Source organism: Cladophialophora bantiana (assembly GCF_000835475.1).
Source record: "Cladophialophora bantiana CBS 173.52 unplaced genomic scaffold supercont1.15, whole genome shotgun sequence".
Taxonomy (NCBI): Eukaryota; Fungi; Ascomycota; class Eurotiomycetes; order Chaetothyriales; family Herpotrichiellaceae; genus Cladophialophora; species Cladophialophora bantiana.
In genome coordinates, this window is record NW_015971589.1 from 631,791 (window position 1) to 651,251 (window position 19,461).

The following is a 19,461-nucleotide window of genomic DNA, read 5'->3' on the forward strand; positions in this document are numbered from 1 at the left end:
TCCATTCCAATTTATGTTCGTGTCAATTTTCAGCTAGGCAAGTGCTGTCTCGTTTCATTCGTGGCGCCGTTTCATTTACCGGTTGGTCGTTCCCGGACGATCATGCAAGGAAAACACGGGACAGAAAACAATGCCTCTTTCACACTCCGGCTATGCAACGCCAAACCCATGTCGTACGCTGGAATTCGCCCATAGCAGATGCATTTGTCACACAGCGCCCAGTTCGCATGTATGGCAGCGCGGAACCGAGCAGTTCGTAAACCAATCTCGACAAGAAACCGCGGCAACATTAATGCCGCTTGTATTTCTAAGCTCGTCGTTAGCATTGACTCGCACGCAAAACATCACACTACGAAGGACCATACTTACCTCGTCAATCCTCCTTAAATTCTGTTTGTCCAGCATATTGCCCGCACCCATCAATGTCTGCCCAACCGCTTTCGTGGCTCCAATCGCGGGCCGCAGAATAATCGTCGGGCTCTGCTTGAGAATCGCCTTGGCCGCGCCCTTGGCTGAAGAACTAGCCATGACCTCTCCAGGGACCGCCACGATTGCGTCTCGAGCGATCAATAGATCTCGCTCCAGGTTTGCATACGCCGTCCTCAACCCTTGCTTGATGCCAATTGGCTGGTCGGCATACAGAGAAATCTGCTTCCGCGTCTCATCCTCGTCCTCGATTTCCCCCTGCTGTTCGCGAGTCACGAGCAGATCTTCCGTATTCTGAAGAATCTGCTGCGTGCCAATCGCCATCTTGGCTCCGAGATTGACCAGTTCAGTCGCCGTCGTCTTGGCAAATGCCAATGCTCCTTTCTGAATGCTTCGGACAAGCCTTCCGTCCTTGCGATATTCGCGAATCGGCACCGCGATGAGGTCTCGCACTCCGCTCGTAACATCAACCAGAGGTCGGACAGGCGCCAACCCAGCAAGAACTCCCGGAAGTTGATTTCGCCTGACGTCCGGCGTCCAGATGTTGTTCAACATGATACCCAGCCGGTCGAATCCAGACACTCCATACAGAATGACTCGGCGCAGGACCATGTCTGCTCGGTCCAGGACGAAGAAATTCATGAATTCGGTCGTCCGTCCAGATCGCAGGCCTGCATAGTCCACTTTCTTTGGTTTGTAGTCGAGTTTGAGCTGCACAGCATTCACTTCCACACGCTGCAAGAACGGCGGGCTGGAGGGACCACTCGATGCGGGGGCACTGTCGTCGCGGAACTCGAAGAACCGAGTCAAGAAATCCAACGCATCCTGATCAACATGCAGTCTCAGTGGCAAAACACTGACTTTGAGCACAATTTCTGAGGCTGATAGTTCCGCGACCGGTTTCACGTTGAGAACTTCGAGATGCACCATGCTGGCCCCGTGCTCGCGTTCGCCGGCGTCTTGCATATACGTGGCGAATTTCTTCCATGTCGATGTGGGCACGTGATCAAAGACCTCGATCTTCTTGATGCGAACGTCAATTGAACTTTGGACCTCGCCGCTGCTGGGAGGGAATGCCAGAAAATCGGCTGAGACGCCTTCCAGTTCGAATGTCATCTTGTGATGTTTGCTGCGGTTGAGCCTGAGCTTCTTTTGTCTAGGGGCCGTGCCTGATATGCGTCGAGACGTAGTTGCCGTAACCGTTGTTCCAGTTGCGTAGCTCCCTGTTTCACTCACTAGGTCGTCGATATCATGATTGATGGCATTCGCTAAATCCCTGGGATCCTTATTCGCCGGAATGCCGATGTAGATCGAATTGAACAAAAAGTCCCCTATAACAGACTCATCCTCATCCTCTACACCAGGCGTCCGACTGCTGCTCCGCGGGCGTCTTGCCATCGCTTTATTCTCAATCTCCTTGACCGCATGCGAGATGGTATCCCTAGTGGCTTGCCAGTCGTATCCATCAAACAGGTTCCAAATGATGTGAACATCTCTAACGCGGAGCTTCAATGGAGACCGCTCAAAGATTGAATCGCTCGCCAGACCATATGTGTTGTGAACTGAATTCCAACGATGTGCAGTCCCGCCAACCGATGACTCGGGAATGAAATGGTCTGCTCTAAAGTCCAACAGACTGTGCATCATCACGCTCGCGCCGGCGTCGCCAATATCGGAACCAGTGGCATCCACCGGAGCTATGTGGACGCTTTCGGACATGATAGAGCGACCCAGATCTGACTCCACATGGCTCGCGGTCAGCTCGTCGTCGGCATCATCGGCCTCACCATACATGCCAGTCATGAACTCGTTCTCGTCTTCCTCCTCGACGCCATACCCAGATTTTTCTTTCGCGGTCTCGGCAGTCGAAGCTCTGCCTGAAGCCTGAAGGCCGAGCATTGGTCCAGGCTCGGAGACAAAAGCATTGCCAGTAAATGACGCCAACATATCCTGAATCGGGACAACTTCGGTCCGGTACTGAGCGACCTTCGAAGGGGGTGACGGAGGTGCAAGGCCGCTTAAAATCTGTATCATGGTCTGGGTGGAATCAGCGCAGGTCTCGATAAAGAGAAGGTTATTGCGGAACTCCACGTCTACTCGCGTTTCTGACGTGACCTTATCCTCCACCACTTTGATGATGGCAGACGCAGAAGACATCGACCCTACCGGAACGAACCCGGCCTTTGTCAGTTGCTGGACTTGGTCATTTTCCTCGAAATAGAGTTTGTGATCCACATTTCCTGACTCCAGTCCTACCGTTGAAGCATCGTTAATAATAAGGAGGGAAGCTTTTTTGATGTCTAAGATGTCCGTCGACCCGCTCTTCTGATTCTCATGGCGTATGACAGCGTCTGTCAACACGAAGAGACCCTTGGCTGCGCTCTTGTCGGGGTTAAGTGCGATCGCTGAGTCCCTGAAGGCTACGGACAATCTGATCTTTCGCGCCAAACTGGCTGCATCTCCAGCATGGGACAATGACGGGCTCGAGGGCTGTGAAGAAGCACTCTGTCTGTCGGCGGCTGCGTAATCGACTTTTAGACGTTCGAAGAGCGAAGTGAGGGCAACGATTGTTGGTACCTTGTACTCGATGCAGGTGTTTGAGAGTTTCATTCGAACAGTCGGTTCCATCTCGTCCGCGATGAATCGACACATGAACATAGGAGGGCCTAAGACAGTTTTGCTCTCAGATGATACGTCCCCAATCAACACATCTTCATCGCTCCTCGACACTGACCAGGTTGCAATCTGAGCAGCAGCTAGGGAAGGCACATTGATGTGAGCTCCCTCTATCAGGTCGGCCTGAAGTCTGACAGGACCAAACTTCTCGTCCACATCAAAGCGGAAATCAAGCTTTTTCAGAAGCCCGAAGGTTAGGATACCCGGACGATCATCTTCGGGCAGATATTTGGCGACTGACGAAAGTTTCGAGATCTCGTCAGTGACTTTTGTGAGATGGGGCACCCAACGCAGACCCGCAGCACCAGCCTGAAGTTCTCCAACAGTCACACGCAGGACGCCGCCTTTACGGCGTTGCCTCAACAAGGTATCAACCATGATATCGTCATCTTCCTCGTATTTGTCGCTAGAAGGCGTGATTAGGGACAAAAGTCTATCCAGGTCGTCATCGTCCGGAGAGTTCGAATAGTGCACCTCGATGTTGCGAATTTTGGTGTAGATGTCCCCACGAGCCCTGGATCCGGCGAGCAATGGACCCTCGACCGCAGCACCATCAATCACCACCTTCACATTGTTGTCCCGGTAGACTGTTTTGATAGCAGAGGACCTGATCTGCATGGAAGACTCGGACCCAATCAAATCGACAACTGCTCCTGATACTCGAATATCAACCTTTGGCAAAGGCGATGAGGGATCACTGTCGGCCCTAGGTCTTCTTTGAGGGTCATTAAATCTCACAGTACGTAGTTTTGAAACTTCCGGGGCCGGTGCAGGAGTTGGACCTTTTACAGTATGTGTTGACATGATAGAGTTTCCGAGGTCCAATAGAGAGCTCAAGCCACCGCTTCTGCTGAGTACATCGTCGATGACCAACAAATCTAAGACAATGTAGACGGGTTTGACCTGGACTTCGTATCGATTTCCCGAGACATTAACCAGGACATCATGAGGCCTGAGCATAGAGCTTGTTGCGATCGAGTCTCGAACGTTGATGGAGTCAACAAACGCTAGCACTTCCCTAGGGCCATGGTTCACAACAATCTTGGAGATCGATAGTCGCTGGTTCTTCTCTGGGACTGAGACTGACGCGTAGCTTATTGAAGTGAACGACACCTTCAAGAGAGCTTGCTCACCGGAGAGCATTGACTCAACAGTCTGGACACCAACTTTGCTAGGTGGCTTTCTAGGTACCGATTCGCAGAAGTTGAAGTTTACGCTCTTTACGCTGACATCGGGAATGAGATTCTCTCGCAAGGGTGATGTGGAGGCCTTCGGCTTCTGAGTCTTGATTGGAATTGCGTCAGAGATGGTCTGTGTCGCTCTCACAAGAACCCTGCAGAGCACAATATCGAGGTCCACAGAAATCTCCCCGACGTCGATGCTCAGTTTGACTTTTGATTGCTCCACAATTCGGCTCTGACCCATGGCACGTAAAGACTGCAGTCGAGACTCGGTGAGGAACGTGCTTGGGGAGCTTCTCCCCGCTGTGTGCATTTGGCGGATTTGGGAAGCATGGCTGGAACGTTGTGATGGGATTGGTTGCTCAGCTTCTGACAGAGCTTCTTCATGGTGCGGTTGGGGAACTTTGAGATATACAGCATTCACGCGCAGAATTCGAGAGCGAAAGCATGAAGCCAGGCAACTATCAAGGACACTCTCGCCGCTCGATCCTTCGGTTTCGTTGATAGACCGCGATGGTCCGCTGATTGAGGCTTCAGGAATCCCGCTCAGTGGCTCGGGTTCGTGGGTCAGAGGAGCTGATAAATCCTCAGTTTCTCTGGCGTATTTATGCTGCTCGGGTTCGGGCTCTGGGGTAGGTCGTGACCACGCGAGCCCGCCCGGCATATTAAGCGGACCACTCATCGCGCTCATATACATACTCTCGGCCTCATCGTGTGTGAAAGTCCTCGATTCTGCCAAGTCCTCCGCCTGAGAATCCAGGAACCTAAACGCTTCATCGCTGCCTCGGCGGACGGAGCGTCGAATTTCTTCTGCATGGGCTCTGTTATCGATAGATTCAAATCCAGCCACGGAATCGGGTTGGACTGGGATGGTCCTGGACCGCCTGCCAAAGATGGTAGACTCTGAGAGTGCTGCATCTTCCAACCCAATACCAAGCCCAGAGTTACTCAACGACGCTGGCGAGAGCCTTGGATGATCGGAGTGCTGACTTAGGCTGGTAGTGCTTGATCGAATGAGATCGCTGTTGTCACTGCGTGCACTAGCAGCATTTGGAGGACGTGACTTGGCTAACTTCGGCGAACTCAAGCCAGAAAACTCTGAGAAAGTCTCGGACTCGGACAGAACAAACAGCTGGACTTCGTCGATGGATATTGCCCGTCTTGTATCTGGCTTGGCCTCTAGGGTTTCTGCCTTCTCTATAGCACCCACGGCGATGTTCCCAACCGAAAGCATGAACTTTGTATTCTCTGCGGGGCCAGCGCTTCCCGCCGAGAGATCCATTTCCAAGACGACATTAACGTCCTTGATGTTGACGGATAACCGGTCTGCCACACCTTTGAGAAAATTCGCGACAAAGGTGGGTAAGGATAGCCCTCCAGGCATGCCGAGGCCCACATCCTCGCTCGAAGAAGAAGATGTGACCGACTCCTGCATGTGAATCTGAGACTGTGACTCGAGTGCAGCTTGTAGTTCATCTCTTTCTCCAGGCGACTCAGCCTCCAAGAACGACGCGGCCAGATCTTCTGATGTGGGAATGACTTGAGACAACTCCAGTGGCCCTCCCGCTTCTCCATGTCTCCCACCAGGATCATGAACAGGTGGAGAGGCTAACCTAGGTAGGTTTGCACGGTCCGTCTTGCTGGGAGCAAATCCTGCTTTTGAGCGTGAAATTCCGGCCGCGGCCACGGCAGTGGAGATGTCTGGTCGAACAGCCGCTATTATTTCCACTCCTTCCACTTCGATTTCGATGCCACTGATGTGAAGATCCGCCGGAAGAGTAAGGCGCAAAAGCTTAGCGGAGGCATGGGTAAGGGCGAAGGAGGCAGGAAGTTGAAGGATGTCGATAATTCTCTTGACTTTGATGCCGACGTTCTTGAGCTCGACCTCAGTCCGCTGGCCCCATTTCAGCCCCAGGTTGTCGAGGTCGAATTCGTCCGAGTCGATGAAGTCGAGACGGAGAAGGGCGTATCGAAGCAGCCGCTTCTGAAAGTAAGAAGGAAGAAAGTACGACATGGTCGGTTTACGATGAGCCGTCCCGGCTCTGATTTACGATGGCTATGAGAGCAACGGTTGCATCGTGGTTGGATCAGGGAGGATAAGAGAGCGTCACAAACGTCTGGCAGCGGAGGAATGAAGCCCAGGTGTTTGACAAGGACCTGGATGTCAACATGAGGGACGGGGAAGATCAGAGATCATCACAAAGAAGATGAGGTTGAGGAGCGACGGGCAGATGCTTTTTTTCCTCGGCGTCGGACCCGCGCCTGGTTCCCCCAATCAGACCCAAATAGACGTCTTTTGCGTCGTCTAGGTCAGAGGAAACACATTGATATCAGCTGTCCTCCATGGGAGGAAATGGTCGGATACGTGTCGTTCGCTTGGTCAAACGTAGGCGCAGGCAAGGCACGGTTGGGAATGGATGGCGTGGAGTCGGAGAAAACAGGCAGATCTCGAAGCAGCTCCACGCTGCACGCCTCCGACTGACACTGACTGCATCTAACAAGCCTACAGTTACTCCACCCATGATAAGTGCCGGCGTGGTGGCGGGATAATGCAGCTAGCAGCCAACGAGGGGCAACAAGGGCACCCCCAAGTGCCCCCAAGTGCTTAGGTAGCTAGCGTTGGGCCACTGTGAACCAGTGGAATAGGGCCCCTTGGCGGTGCTGTGGAGACCGTTCCTTCAGTGGTCACACGAGGCGCCTTTCGGTGCTCCAAACAACCCATGACAGTGTCCAAAGCAGAACAAGCACAAACGACAGCGAACCGAACCCAAAACTGCCAACTACAAAACCAAACAGGGGTCGGCCGGCGATACTTAACAGCCCCGAAGGTCACAGCCTTGGTGTGCCTTGACGTGCTCAGCCTCGCCACGGTCAGCACGGTCTACCCGTTGTCATCATTGTCCTTTATCTGTCAAACTGAACACATCCGGCGAAGAACCTTGTTATTGTTGTCGTTGAAGACCATCTAGAACGCCCTAGCATCCTGTTCCCCATCGACAAACAGGTGCTCAGGTGAGATATGGCAAGGTTGACGTGTTGCCCCTAATGACCGCAGCAGCAGCAGCAAACATGCCCACGGTCACCAATCTACTCTTCATCGTCTTCATCGTCCTCGTCTTCTTCCTCCTCCTCATCTTCCTCGGACTCCTCTTCGTCTTCCTCCTCTCCATCCTCTTCCTCAGCCTCTAGTGGATACTCCATCAGGATCCACTGACACCACTTTTCAAACTCGCTCCTCCACTCTCTCAACAACTTCGCCTTTGTCCCTTTACCCAAATAACCCTCGGTGATATCTTTGGTCCACTCACCCGGTTTTTGATCCTCGATGGCGCACCATTTCAGCGAGTTCTCAGCCATTGTCGCCAGGCCTTCCAGCCCGAGGTTCTCAAATGCCATGTACGCTTGCCAGAAATCATGACTCAAGCCGTTCTTCCCGTGGCCCAGAATGGCCGGGTCGTCGTTGTTCAATGACACGGCCACCCCTCGTGAGAGGAGTGCTGGGAGAGAGTGCGAAAGAATAGAGCTTGAAAGCCGCAGGATCTCATTCGAGATCGGGCAGCTCTCGATCAGAATCTTCTTCTCTTTGACCATGTCAATCAGCAAGGGATGCTTGTACAAAGAGTACCCATGCCCGATGCGTCGAGTTCCCAGCAGAAGTGCATCGAACAAATTGTTGTCCGTGCTGTCGCCGTCACCAAGGCACTCGCCCGCGTGGAAAAAGAAAGGCAGATCCACTCCACCCTCTGCACACTTCTTCTTGAACCAGAATATGAGCGGCGTGAGATCCTTCAGTGTCCTTCCCTGGTCTTCTTGAGCCACGAAGTCAAAGCCGCAAATCATGTGGGGGAACTTCTTCTTCATACGAATGCACTCCTTCATAGAATCGACAAGTGCTCGATTATCCATTTTACGGATAACTGTCCATATCATGCGTGCGCCTTTGAACGTCTTACCAGCGGGCGACCGTTTAAACTTCTCAATCTCTTCACCCATAACCGTGAAAAAGTCGTCAAATTTGCCGACTTGGCCCGTAGTCTGTCCTTGCCTTCGAAATTCGAATTTGAAGGCGATCCTGAAGTCGACGTAGGTAATGCCATCCTTTGCCAACTGCCCGAGGAGTCGCTGAATGGCACGGCGGAAGATAGGTTCATATGTAAACATCCAAGTGATGACTAGGAATGTGCTCTGGAACTTCTTCCAGATGGCGTTCAGACCGTGGTGGTGACACAAGGACTCATCACCCGTAATGGTACATCTGCTGATTAGCCATTTCTTAAAGGTTTGATCATCGTCCGGGAATGTCCGCTGCGCTTCTCTGATCGTGACCGGGGTGTTTGGAGTGTACGCAGCAGTCCAGATACTCCCGGGGTTCTTGTGCTTCTTGATCACCTCATCAGGATAGTACCTGAATTGCAATGTCCCTGAAGTTCGCTTGTCCTTGTCACTCAGGCCTTCAGGTGCAGTCATGCAGAATCCCTTCTCCGCCAGAGCCTGGTCAACCAGCCAGTCAATATCAATCATGGCGTCCAAATGGGCATGAAGGAGAGCGCCCTTCGGCATCTTCTCGACGATCTTCCATAATTCAGTCGTCTCCATGCGATCCCGTGCCAGAGTGAACATCATGCCCGGATACAGGTTGCCGCCATTCTTATCAGCAAGGCTGTCCTCGAACTCGGAGGTCCAGACACTCTGCAACTCCCGCCGTCGAATAGACGCCATGATCTTCGCCGCCTGCTTGGCCATGGGAGACATGTTCTGTTTGAAGGCTCGATCATGTCGTTGCTTTTTCTCTTGTTCGATCAGGGCATCCCGCCCCGCCATGTACTTTTGGATGAACGGGTCGTCCACTTGTGGGATCCCTTGTTCCAATTCCCATTCAAGTTGAGAGTCATCAGACTCATCGCCTGACAATTCTTCTCTCGGGGCCATGATAGCAGGGTCTTGGGTTTACGGTCACGATTCGGCTTGGACCAGGTCGTGTGGAAATGCACCGTCGTGGTAACGGCTCGTGTGATGAAATCGTCGATCGATTGCGGCCCGACGAAACGTTAATCCGACGCCTTGGCACGGCGCGATTCATCCGCTCTCCACATCTACCATTAGGTACTATTTAATTAGGTAGATGATATTGATATTACTCGATGCTGGTATGTACTCCGCGCGTATTATCCAAACAACTGTTCCCAGAATCGGGTCTTCAAGAGTCAAATGAGATATTGCACCTCTGGCTTGATGAATCAATTGGAGACTGACAGGCTCCCAATTCTGCTCGATGCATGCACAGCGTCTAAGGGGGGGCAGCCCGGCATTTCTTTAAACACTACCATCGCCGTCGAACTGACTACCTAATTCGTCGCTCAAATGGATTGAATGTATGCTGCGAAGAGTCATTTCGATGACCAAAAACTTCACTTCGCCGTGCTTTGGCCCCTTGCAACCACCGATTATTCTTTCAGGCGGGCCATGATATTCCATTGGTGCCCTTTAACACCCCAGAAGTCCTGGTTCCTCATACAATATGAAGAAGACTTCTTCAAGATCCTCCCGATCGCGGTCGTGATTTAGCATAAAATACTTCCACGTTCTGCAAATCTGAGGGAATGTATCGAACGAAGCCTGCACATATCTACCTTGCCCCGGCCGTGATGGTAGCCACAAGGGCTTTGTATGTTTGAAATGGCTGTTGAATCCTCAAAAGTCGACAAAAACCGTTGGATTGCCTCTACACTTGATATTGCTGCTGCGAATATTGCCATAGCACGTCGCTGGCAAAACTGTCTTGACCCTCCTTCTAGCTGGGCTGCGATGTGGATCTGCCTCGCAGGGGACAGCCAGTCAGCGAAGCCGAAGCTGGGGAGAACTCGGACCAGAGACCTAGGTCGCGGTGATCATAGTTGAGGTCAGCGAAAGTGACCATGAAGACAACTCCTTATACCGGCCTAGCACGCTAGAGTCCAAGGGTTGAGGCGCTGAAATGAATTTCCGGTCCCCCGGGCGTAGCGGAACGCCATGAGCGACAAGGTTTGCAGCAGGGTCGAAGAGTTCTGGATACTTGTCGAAGAAATTCGGATCCAGTAAGAAGTTACCAACTCCTCTATGCATCCCTATCAACTTGAATGCTTTAAGTGCGAGCACTTTCGAGCCAAAAAGCACACTTGCATTAGGCGCGGGTAAACAGCTCGCAGGGGTGTTTGGCTCATCCTCGTCATCAAAGTCGTCAATGGTCTCTGGAGAGTTCTCGAAATCCGGGTGGAAGAGATTCGTTGTATTTGAACTTGCCGTGGCTTCTGGCGCGATCGATCTGACAAGATCCCAAACCCCAACATAGCCGCGTGTTGGGGGGATGACTGCGACTAGTCGCGCAAGATCGATTTCCATGACATATGAATTCCCGATCTCACAGATCAAATCATCTAGATTGGGGTTGGCAGAATGGTAGATGATCAGCTTCTCCCGCAAGCTAGCGAAGGGGATCCAGTCAATAATTGCTGGATGGTGCACTGTCATCTGAAGTTTTGTCGGACGAAGTGAAGGATCAATAGCCGCGTACATCTCTGGGCTCGGGTTTAGGCGCCACGCCATAAGGCTGCCGACAGGAATATGGGCTCGTGTATAGGTGTGCCAGGCTGCCATCGTAGGCCATGATAGGCATATGAAGGATGACAGCATGAAGCAAACCGAGCTCGGAAGACTGTGGACCTGGTCAGTCAAGCCCCGTGAGTCAGATGCACATGTCCCTACATACCCATCGAAAGAAACATCTTTTCCATTTCTCCTAAGTTCTAAAGGTTTCCACTTCTGGCGCAAGAAGTATTCGAGAGTAGTGATATGATCCGACCACGGGGAATTTGTTCGATGTAGCTTCCCATGAGGTCCGCGCACCAAGACTGGACCATGGGTTTCCGCAGCAGAATATGCATTCGGACCCATCTGTGGAAAAGTGAAAGATAAGCGTTGTTGCATGATTGGATCGGCTATCATATTATCCCATGTGAGTTGATTGTTTGTGTTCATAAAGGCCGCATCGTCATTGAGACCAGAAGAGTCGACAAAACTCAATGAGGCAAAAACATTGGGATCATGGCTTATTGCTGCTTGAAGGGCATCCTTGAAGTCATCAGGGATCTCGTCGTATCCTGTATCGAGATCGGGCCAGTTGGGAGCAGTCGCCGAGGCGTCTGATCGTTGATGGGTGGCATCAAGAGTCATGTCCGGAATAATAATGCCTCCTCTGCAGATGAAATCTGTCTTCGATGCCGATTCGATGGCTTCTTTCGGATCAGAGGAAGAGATATCTGAAGTCGACGGTGGCTCCGAGGTCTGACGATGTATCTCATCCACTACCTCGTCTACCTCTTCATCGTCGTCTGCTTCCTTCTTCTTGTCTTTACTCATCTTGCGCATGAAATATTAGCCCAGCCTGGGTTCCGAAAAAGTAGTCGAGCTATTTGTGACACTTACCACCATCTCAAGCGCCTCAGCAGTGGACTCGGACAGAGCTTTGATGGTAACCTGAAGGCTCTCCAGTTTCTTGTGACACTCGAATAGCCTGTTAGCGAGGAACGCATTTCGCTCTTCGAGCTCTGCGATTCGATCAGTTTCGGACGCTGGCCTGGATTCTAATCTGTCCTCTAACTCCTTGATCCGCATAGCTTGCCGAGCGCGAAAGGCTTTTTGCGATAGGCGATTGCGAAGCTTCCTGTCTTCAGTGCTCATCCGGGCTGAGCGGCCTCCACGGCCCCCCTTGGACGGAGCAGAACCATCCTTCATGCCGTCACAGTGATTGTTGATCTGTGATCAGGCTGGTGATGACATAGAGAAATCTGAGTAAGAGTGAAGTGTGAGGGTAGGGCTAGGATGAAGGGACATTCATGGTTCTCGGCCTCGAATTTCCTCTTACGCCACGCCAACTGCGGGGCTGGCTGCTAAAGAGATCATGAATGCGCCTAACAGAAGGATCGCAGGAACGTTTTCCACGGCGAGAGGACCAAAACCTTGTTGAGACAGCCGAACTGGAGAGCCAATGTCCTGGAATAGATGGGCAACACAACCCCAGATTTCCCGGACCCCGCGAGCCGCCACCGGTTTAAATCGATTAAACCTCGCTTTGGGATTCGCTCGCTGAGTTTCTAGATGGCCCCCGTGGCCAAATCCAGATGGAAAACTTAGCAAATCCGGGGAAAAGGCGTTATGTTGCTGGATTCCTAGTGGGCGCATTGCAGAACCGCGGATAACCAGGAAGGTTTGGGTTGAAGGGCTGATGAAGGAGAAGGTCAGTATAACCGAGGGTAGCTCCTTTGTTCCATCGAATTCTCGTCAGCAGACACACTCCACGATACAGGCCACAATGATATCGAGTCGTTTGAGGCGAAACGTGCAAAAGTCTAAAATGTGAGAGATGCTGTCGTCAGTCTGGACGAGTCAGAAAGATTTGATTCAGACCGCCTTGCGGGGTAGACCAATCAACTGTTCCTGGGGTTGCAAGACATCGTCCTTTTGTTGGCTAAACTGGTGTATGCGACAAGACGAAAGCCCCTTTGGCCGTCTCAATGACTGAGCAAAGCATTACTCAGGTACTACTGTGTGGTGCCAGTTGAGGGACTCGCTGGTCCTGGCATGGCAAAATATCATGGAGCAGGTTGGTCTTGAATATGAGACGCACAACCGTTTTCTCCGTCCAGGGTACGAAGACCTAGGTGAAGATGAATGTCTCACGCCCATCAGAAACGCACACCCACACAAATGGTGTAACAAATGACTCTAATAGCGGTGCTTCTAATGGCGTTGCCACTAGTACGACAAGTGTTCCCACTCCGGGCTTGAGATATGGCATGTTTTCCAACTGGAAAACTCACTCGTCGAAGAAGGACCTTCGTGAGGAAGCTTTGGAAGTGATTCGAAATGGATTGCCCAAGATGACCAGAGTCAAGGCTGTTCTCGGCCTGGATATTGGTTTGGACAGTGGTCCAATCTATGTCGACACACGGGAGGAGCCTCGCATTCTGCAGACATTTGACAGCGAACCTGATTGCCGCGTAAAGATTAAGCCGCATTATATCACCGCCTTTGCTCAGGGTCAACTGGAACCACGGTATGCCCTGTTCAAGGATGGCTTCTTCGACGAATCGACGCTGCCAAAAGGGGATATTAAGGTGGCCGTCAAATTCGCTGACGCGCTTTGCCCCGTGGACCCAGTTCACCCTGTATCGCCCAAGCCTGGCACCAGGTTGCCGATGCCAACAGAGGACATCGACCAAGTCAGGCGCGATCTGAAGGAGTTCGGCTATGGTTTGGTGAAAAATGCCCTGACTCCAGATCAAGTACAAATTTTGGCGGAAGCCCTTCGTCAACAGGGACGTGGTGAGATTGAAGCCGGTGTTGCGGCGAGAGATGGGGGCCCAAACGCGCCTAACCAAAGGATTTGGACGTTGATCAATAAAGGACAGGAGTTCCTTGATTTGCTAGAGCATCCTCTGATCGACGAAGTCATTCCAGAAAACCTGGGTGAACACTTTCTGGTACACAGCTACAGCGCCAATATTGCGCGGCCAGGCAACGTACCGATGATGTTGCACACGGATCAAGTTGGCATCCAGCCGCCTGTTCGGAGCGTGTTCTTTGGCATCAATATCATGTGGTTCCTGACAGATGTCACGGCAGCGAACGGTGGAACTCGAGTGTTTCCTGGCAGTCACCTCGGTCCTATTGCCCCAGACGGTGAGTCGATCTTTTGGCATAACCCCGGTATCAAATTCGACAGACAAGGGCGGTGGTTACTATAGCCGGGAATTGATAACTTCGAGTGATGACACTGACTTTGCTCATCCTTCAGATCCTTTCAATATAGACGGGACAGTTGCGGCGGAGGGACCAGCAGGTACAGCACTCGTCTTCGAAAGTCGACTCTGGCACGCCACAGGTCCAAACAAAATGACGAGCGGGGAGCGGCCGGTGATTCTCATGTTTTTCATGCGTTCATTTATAAGGCAACAAGAAAACAACTTCCTCTCAATCAGGCCCGAAGTCGAAGCAAGTATGTCGGATCGAGTTCGAAGGATGATGGGGTGGTGTACAGATGGGGCTTTTGGTGGCATTGAGGGAGAAGTCAGAGAAGGACATTTTGTCAAGAAGCTTGCGCATCCAGTCGGACCTTTTAGGGACTCACATCGATACACGCCGTTCCGGATGGATATGAGAGCCAAAGGCGCCAGTGGTGTCCGCACTGCCGAGCTGATTGGAAACCAAGCAATGTAGAATCTGGATGGCTATCTACAGCAAATGTTTTGCCAGGAAACAACTGCTGCCGAGGCTGCACCATATCCTTCTGATAATTGGCTAGCCTAAACTTCGGGAATACAAGGCTGACATATCGCCTCACCTTCCTTAAACAATGCCGTCTTGTAGACCGCCCCTCCGAAATCGCAGTCAGAAAAGTACGAGCACAGGGGACTCGACTTTCGTCCACTTGCTCTAGCAGCTCATAACGACCCTAATTCAAGTCCTTTCACCTGCCCATAGTCCTACTGCACCTTTTCGCGGTCACATTGAGGCGCTGGCGCCACCATGTCCGCCTCACTACCAGGGAATCGAGATCTTCCAGCATCTCAATATGACCTCTCAACATATTGGGGCCGTGTAATGCAGTCGGCACAGCTAGCAGATCCGAGGTGAGGACAGAACAAGCGTCACAGTATGAAGTGTCGATTTGAGAATTTCCGAGCTGGTGTCCAATTGTGCCATCAAATGGTGCTGAAGGTACAGCGCAATAGACCACAGCACATACAGCGACGTCCTTTTACTGGAACTTTGGTAACTGACCATTGCTTGACTCACAGGACACTATTTGTTTCCTCCTCTGGCCTCGAAAATGCAAAGCGACTGGTGACATCTTATAAGACCGGGGAAGCAAAAGTCATGACGCCGGAGATATGGCAAGCCAAAAAGATTGTGGATTCAACACTCCATCCAGGTTCGATCATGTCTCGTGCGCCTAAACAGAGAGTGTCTAACAGCGCAAAGATACTGGCGAACCCGTCTTCCTCCCATTCCGCATGTCCTGCTTCGTGATCTCTAATCTGGTTGTCACCGCTGGTATGCTCACACCCAACCTGAGCAATACTGGCACAGTCGCCTGGCAAATCATAAATCAATCACTCAATGTCGCTATCAACTCGGCCAACGCAAACAAATCTTCACCACTCAGTACATCCACGTTGGTAAAATCCTATCTGATGGCAGTCTCTGCCTCTTGTTCTGTCGCTGTCGGGTTGAACTCGCTCGTGCCGCGGTTGAAACGCCTCTCCCCAAACACCAGACTTATCCTAGGCCGCCTCGTTCCCTTCGCAGCCGTGGCCAGCGCAGGTGCGTTGAACGTGTTTCTCATGCGCTCCGAAGAAATCCGCCGCGGAATCGACATCTTCCCCGTGCAATCCGAGGAAGAAAAAGCCGAACGCGAGAAGACAGGCAAAGAAGTCACGTCCTTAGGCAAATCTCGCAAAGCCGCCATCCTCGCCGTGGGCGAAACAGCGATCTCCCGCGTCCTAAACGCCACTCCGATCATGGTCATTCCTCCGCTCATATTGGTCCGACTTCAGAAAACAGAGTGGCTGAAGTCCCGGCCTCGGATGGTTTTGCCCGTGAATTTGGGCTTGATTCTGACGACCAGTATCTTCGCCCTGCCGTTGGCATTGGCGGCGTTTCCGCAGCGGCAGGCTGTCAGTGCGAAGAGCTTGGAGGAAGAGTTCTGGGACAGGGGCGGCGAAGGGGGCTTGGTGGAGTTCAACCGCGGGATATGATTCTGGAATTGTGCGTTGGGGTCGATGGATGTCCCATTAGGGGAGATGCAGCTGGTTAAGCATGGTGTTCGTTGGTGGATGAGAGAAAGGAGATGAATGAATGTCGGGGTCAGGTGCTATTGCAATTGCAAATGCGGATGCAGATGCACGCGGTAGACGCACCCTTTTGCACATGCATAGTCGGATAATGTGCCATTATATATTCTCCTCCTTTGAGATGGAGATGGTTCCTTAAGGAAATAGACGGTCTACACATATACAGACTCGCATACAGATGAGGCCTTATCCATGATAGAAGGGAAGGCAGCAATGTGATGGATGAACTAACTACAATTACTAGCTATTAGTGCTCTCGTGCCCTCTTCGTCTGGAATTGTTCCATTAAGCACTCCAGAGTATCGAGTGTTGAGTGTCGAGTACTTCGATTATCAGCAGAAATCTGAGCTGTCTGATTCTCCCGCTCACGTCTCCTGGGATTCGGAGATTCTGCCACTCACCCTGGGGGTATTGTTTGTCCATGACGGCACATCCTCCATTATTGCCTCAGCCTGGCTAGCCTTCCTTGACGGGAAACCACTTTCTCTGATAAATCGGTTCGCAGCATACATAAACCTGTATGAGGAGTTCGAGGACAGCTCGGCTCGGCGATTGCCCGCAGGTGCCTTCGAACAAAAGGGGTATCCCATGCATTTCCTGCCCGGTATCTTTGAAAGCGTCAAGTGTCATTCAATGCCATCTTCGCCTGCTGATCGATTGCATCAGATCCCCCAGCCCTCTTTCTCCTTGTCGGGTCCTCTGTTCTTCTCTTCTTCTCCCTCCCCAGTAAGCCCTTGTTTGGCAACATCCGCCCAGCTCTGTTCTTGCCCATTCGCGTCTCCTTCCCCTTCACCTTTATCATCGAGATCAACGTCCACATTTTCATCCCCCACAACCTGACGCTCGTCCATTATGGTGTCTTCTTCCTCGGCTTTGGCTTCTTCGCTCTCGCCCGTTTCTCTACCCGTCGCCTCCTCTGACTTTATCTGGTTCTGATTCAAGCAGGGACCAGTCTCCTCTTCGGCGACGGTGCCATTTTCGTTTGGGGACTTCGACTCGGATGTGTATTCCTCTACCATCGACTGTGACTGCCCTTCTTCCGTTGCAGCGTCTTTTGCCGACACCAAACGTTCCTCGATTTCCTGTTTAATAGCTTCAGCATTGCTTTCAGCTGATTCCGTTGCTGCTTCTGCAATATCTCTCTCTTCATCACCTGCCGTTTGGCCTGACTCTGTGGTATCCTTGACAACTTCTGTAGAATGCGCATTTGGCGTTTGGGACGCCTCGACTGCGCGTTCTTTCAGTCCGGTCGCTTTTTCAGCAGCTAAATCAGCACCCGGCCCAGCCTGCTCTTTCAACTCCTCCACCTTCTCCGTGGCGTGTTCGACGGCGGGCTGGGTCTTCTCTTCCAACTCCCCGACTTTCTCCGCGACATAGTCGACAGCGGGCTGGGTCTGTTGCTTGACGTTCTGAGCCGTCGATTTAACGTTTTCCATAGTCTTTTCGACAGCTTCGGCGGTAGAGTCCATCACGGTTTGTGCCTGGGCGGAAATCTTCTCCCTTGTCTCATCGTCTCCAGCCTTCTCAACAGCATTCTTGACCTTTTCGGCAGTATCGTGCAGATTCTTCCTCGTTGTTTCCATATCACGCTGAAACTCCAGTCTGACCTTTTCGGACTCGGCGCTGGCCCCTTGCTTGACCTTGTCTGAATGTTCTTTTATCGTGGTCTTGGCTTGTTCTGCGGACTCTTTCAACTCTCTTCTGACTTCATCACCGTCCACAAGCACGGTGTCATCTCCGATGTCGTCTGAGACGCGGTGCATTTCCTCAACAGCCTCGCTGAGCCGCCGCGCCACGCCTTTGGATGCATCTTGAAAACTCTTTCGCGCGACCATAGCAGCTTCGCTGGCTGATCGACTTCGTCTTCTCTCAACTTGCTCGAGGTAAGAGGTGATAAAGAATTGTAAGAACAACCACGTCAAAGGCAAGAGATACATGCAGTTCAGGAGGATGGCAAAGACTTCACCACTGGTGTCGAGACAATGAACCCACTGGAGCTCATCTCTAAACCTTATCTCTTCTCTCCTAATGACGTCTTCAACAATGTGGACAGCATCGACTCCAAACGGCTGGCCTTCCTCATTCAACACATTCTCTGCAAGGCCTTCATAACCCGCACCTCGGAGGAGTGCCTTCTTCAGCCAAGCCCCCATACCGGCAGAACCTGTCGAAATTGCGGCGGATATACTCGAGGTGACCTCTGTTGGAGCTTCGGACATGACTTTGGAAGTAGCTTCTCCCAGGTGATGGATATAGGAGACGCTGACCGGGATTTGGTAGGCGACAAAGATGTGTAAGAAAGCATATGTCGCGCCGACGACAAATTGGGTGATTTGAAGTGTCGTCAAGGTCTGTTTGAACCATTTGGGGACTTTGATTCCAAGTGCTGAGCAAAGGTAGAATGTGTACTATACGCATGTCAGCAGCGCTGTTTAATGCAATTTGGGTCGATTTACCATGATTGTGTGGATGCCGGAATTGACCAAGACGAACATCCAGATTGGCGGAGACATGTACCTGATTCCAGCCCACATACACAGCATAGCTCCAGCGTGGTGATAGGTTTGTAAGAGACTACTCTTCCTACCCTTGGCCAAGATGATCAATGTGTCCACGACCTCGTAGAACTTTGAGAGGTAGAACAACCAGCCATAGAATGCCAGCCCTTCGTTCCAGATACGGCCCACGTCTGTAGTCTCAGGACCAAGTCCTTCGGCATCCAGGTGGAATAACCGATTTGTCATTTGCCATGCGCTGGTAGTCACGTTGTATGTCGCGGCACTTCCAGCTCCTCTAGGTCCATGCATTTTGCAAAGTGCGTCCACCGTCCCGGCGACTCTCCATTCTTCGTTCCATTCTGGCAGAGACAGGCGCAAGGCATTGACCATGCCCACGCAAGTCCATGCTGAGTATGCCGCCAGGAAGATATTGTGGAGAATGACGAGAAATTTGAAGACATACGTCCGACTGAATGCCCACGGCTTGTACTTGCGATTGGCGTTGACCGAGTTCATAAAAGATACCAAGGTCATGTACACCAGCGCAACAGTGATGGGGACATGGGGAGACAGGAGCGCATTGTACAGGTCCGCAGGGATGGTGAAGGGGTGCGCGAGCGTTGGGTTGTTCGCAGGCGGAGGTACGGTCGCGGGTTCTGGTGATGGAGGGAACTTGAAATATGAGATTGGTAGGGTGGTGACCTTGACCTGCGGCGAAGTTTTGCTCAGACTCAGCCAGTCAATAAGGTCTGAAACCGACATGATGAGCGCCGGCGAGGGAAATTCCGG

At 51.9% G+C, this 19,461-nt stretch overlaps 6 protein-coding genes across 6 annotated transcripts; 2 read left to right on the top strand and 4 right to left on the bottom strand.

The window, feature by feature from the left end:
• Nucleotides 1-289: 289 nt before the first annotated feature.
• Nucleotides 290-6,297, bottom strand: Z519_09385 (uncharacterized protein; the record flags this gene model as incomplete). Its single annotated transcript, XM_016767108.1, has 2 exons — nucleotides 290-307; nucleotides 370-6,297. 2 exons carry the CDS (start codon nucleotides 6,295-6,297, stop codon nucleotides 290-292), a joined length of 5,946 nt encoding a protein of 1,981 aa, XP_016616624.1.
• A 1,073-nt stretch (nucleotides 6,298-7,370) lies between these two features.
• Z519_09386 (uncharacterized protein) lies at nucleotides 7,371-9,212 on the bottom strand (the record flags this gene model as incomplete). The annotated part of the gene is made up of 1 exon (XM_016767109.1): nucleotides 7,371-9,212. One exon carries the CDS (start codon nucleotides 9,210-9,212, stop codon nucleotides 7,371-7,373), a length of 1,842 nt encoding a protein of 613 aa, XP_016616625.1.
• A 945-nt stretch (nucleotides 9,213-10,157) lies between these two features.
• Z519_09387 (uncharacterized protein) lies at nucleotides 10,158-12,053 on the bottom strand (the record flags this gene model as incomplete). Its single annotated transcript, XM_016767110.1, has 3 exons — nucleotides 10,158-10,974; nucleotides 11,029-11,678; nucleotides 11,745-12,053. The coding sequence occupies 3 exons, from the start codon at nucleotides 12,051-12,053 to the stop codon at nucleotides 10,158-10,160; spliced, it is 1,776 nt and encodes a 591-aa protein (XP_016616626.1).
• A 932-nt stretch (nucleotides 12,054-12,985) lies between these two features.
• Z519_09388 (uncharacterized protein) lies at nucleotides 12,986-14,537 on the top strand (the record flags this gene model as incomplete). Its single annotated transcript, XM_016767111.1, has 2 exons — nucleotides 12,986-14,000; nucleotides 14,116-14,537. 2 exons carry the CDS (start codon nucleotides 12,986-12,988, stop codon nucleotides 14,535-14,537), a joined length of 1,437 nt encoding a protein of 478 aa, XP_016616627.1.
• Nucleotides 14,538-14,846: 309 nt separating this feature from the next.
• Z519_09389 (uncharacterized protein) lies at nucleotides 14,847-16,078 on the top strand (the record flags this gene model as incomplete). Its single annotated transcript, XM_016767112.1, has 3 exons — nucleotides 14,847-14,950; nucleotides 15,119-15,252; nucleotides 15,303-16,078. 3 exons carry the CDS (start codon nucleotides 14,847-14,849, stop codon nucleotides 16,076-16,078), a joined length of 1,014 nt encoding a protein of 337 aa, XP_016616628.1.
• Nucleotides 16,079-16,836: 758 nt separating this feature from the next.
• Z519_09390 (uncharacterized protein) lies at nucleotides 16,837-19,434 on the bottom strand (the record flags this gene model as incomplete). Its single annotated transcript, XM_016767113.1, has 2 exons — nucleotides 16,837-18,582; nucleotides 18,631-19,434. 2 exons carry the CDS (start codon nucleotides 19,432-19,434, stop codon nucleotides 16,837-16,839), a joined length of 2,550 nt encoding a protein of 849 aa, XP_016616629.1.
• Nucleotides 19,435-19,461: the final 27 nt, after the last annotated feature.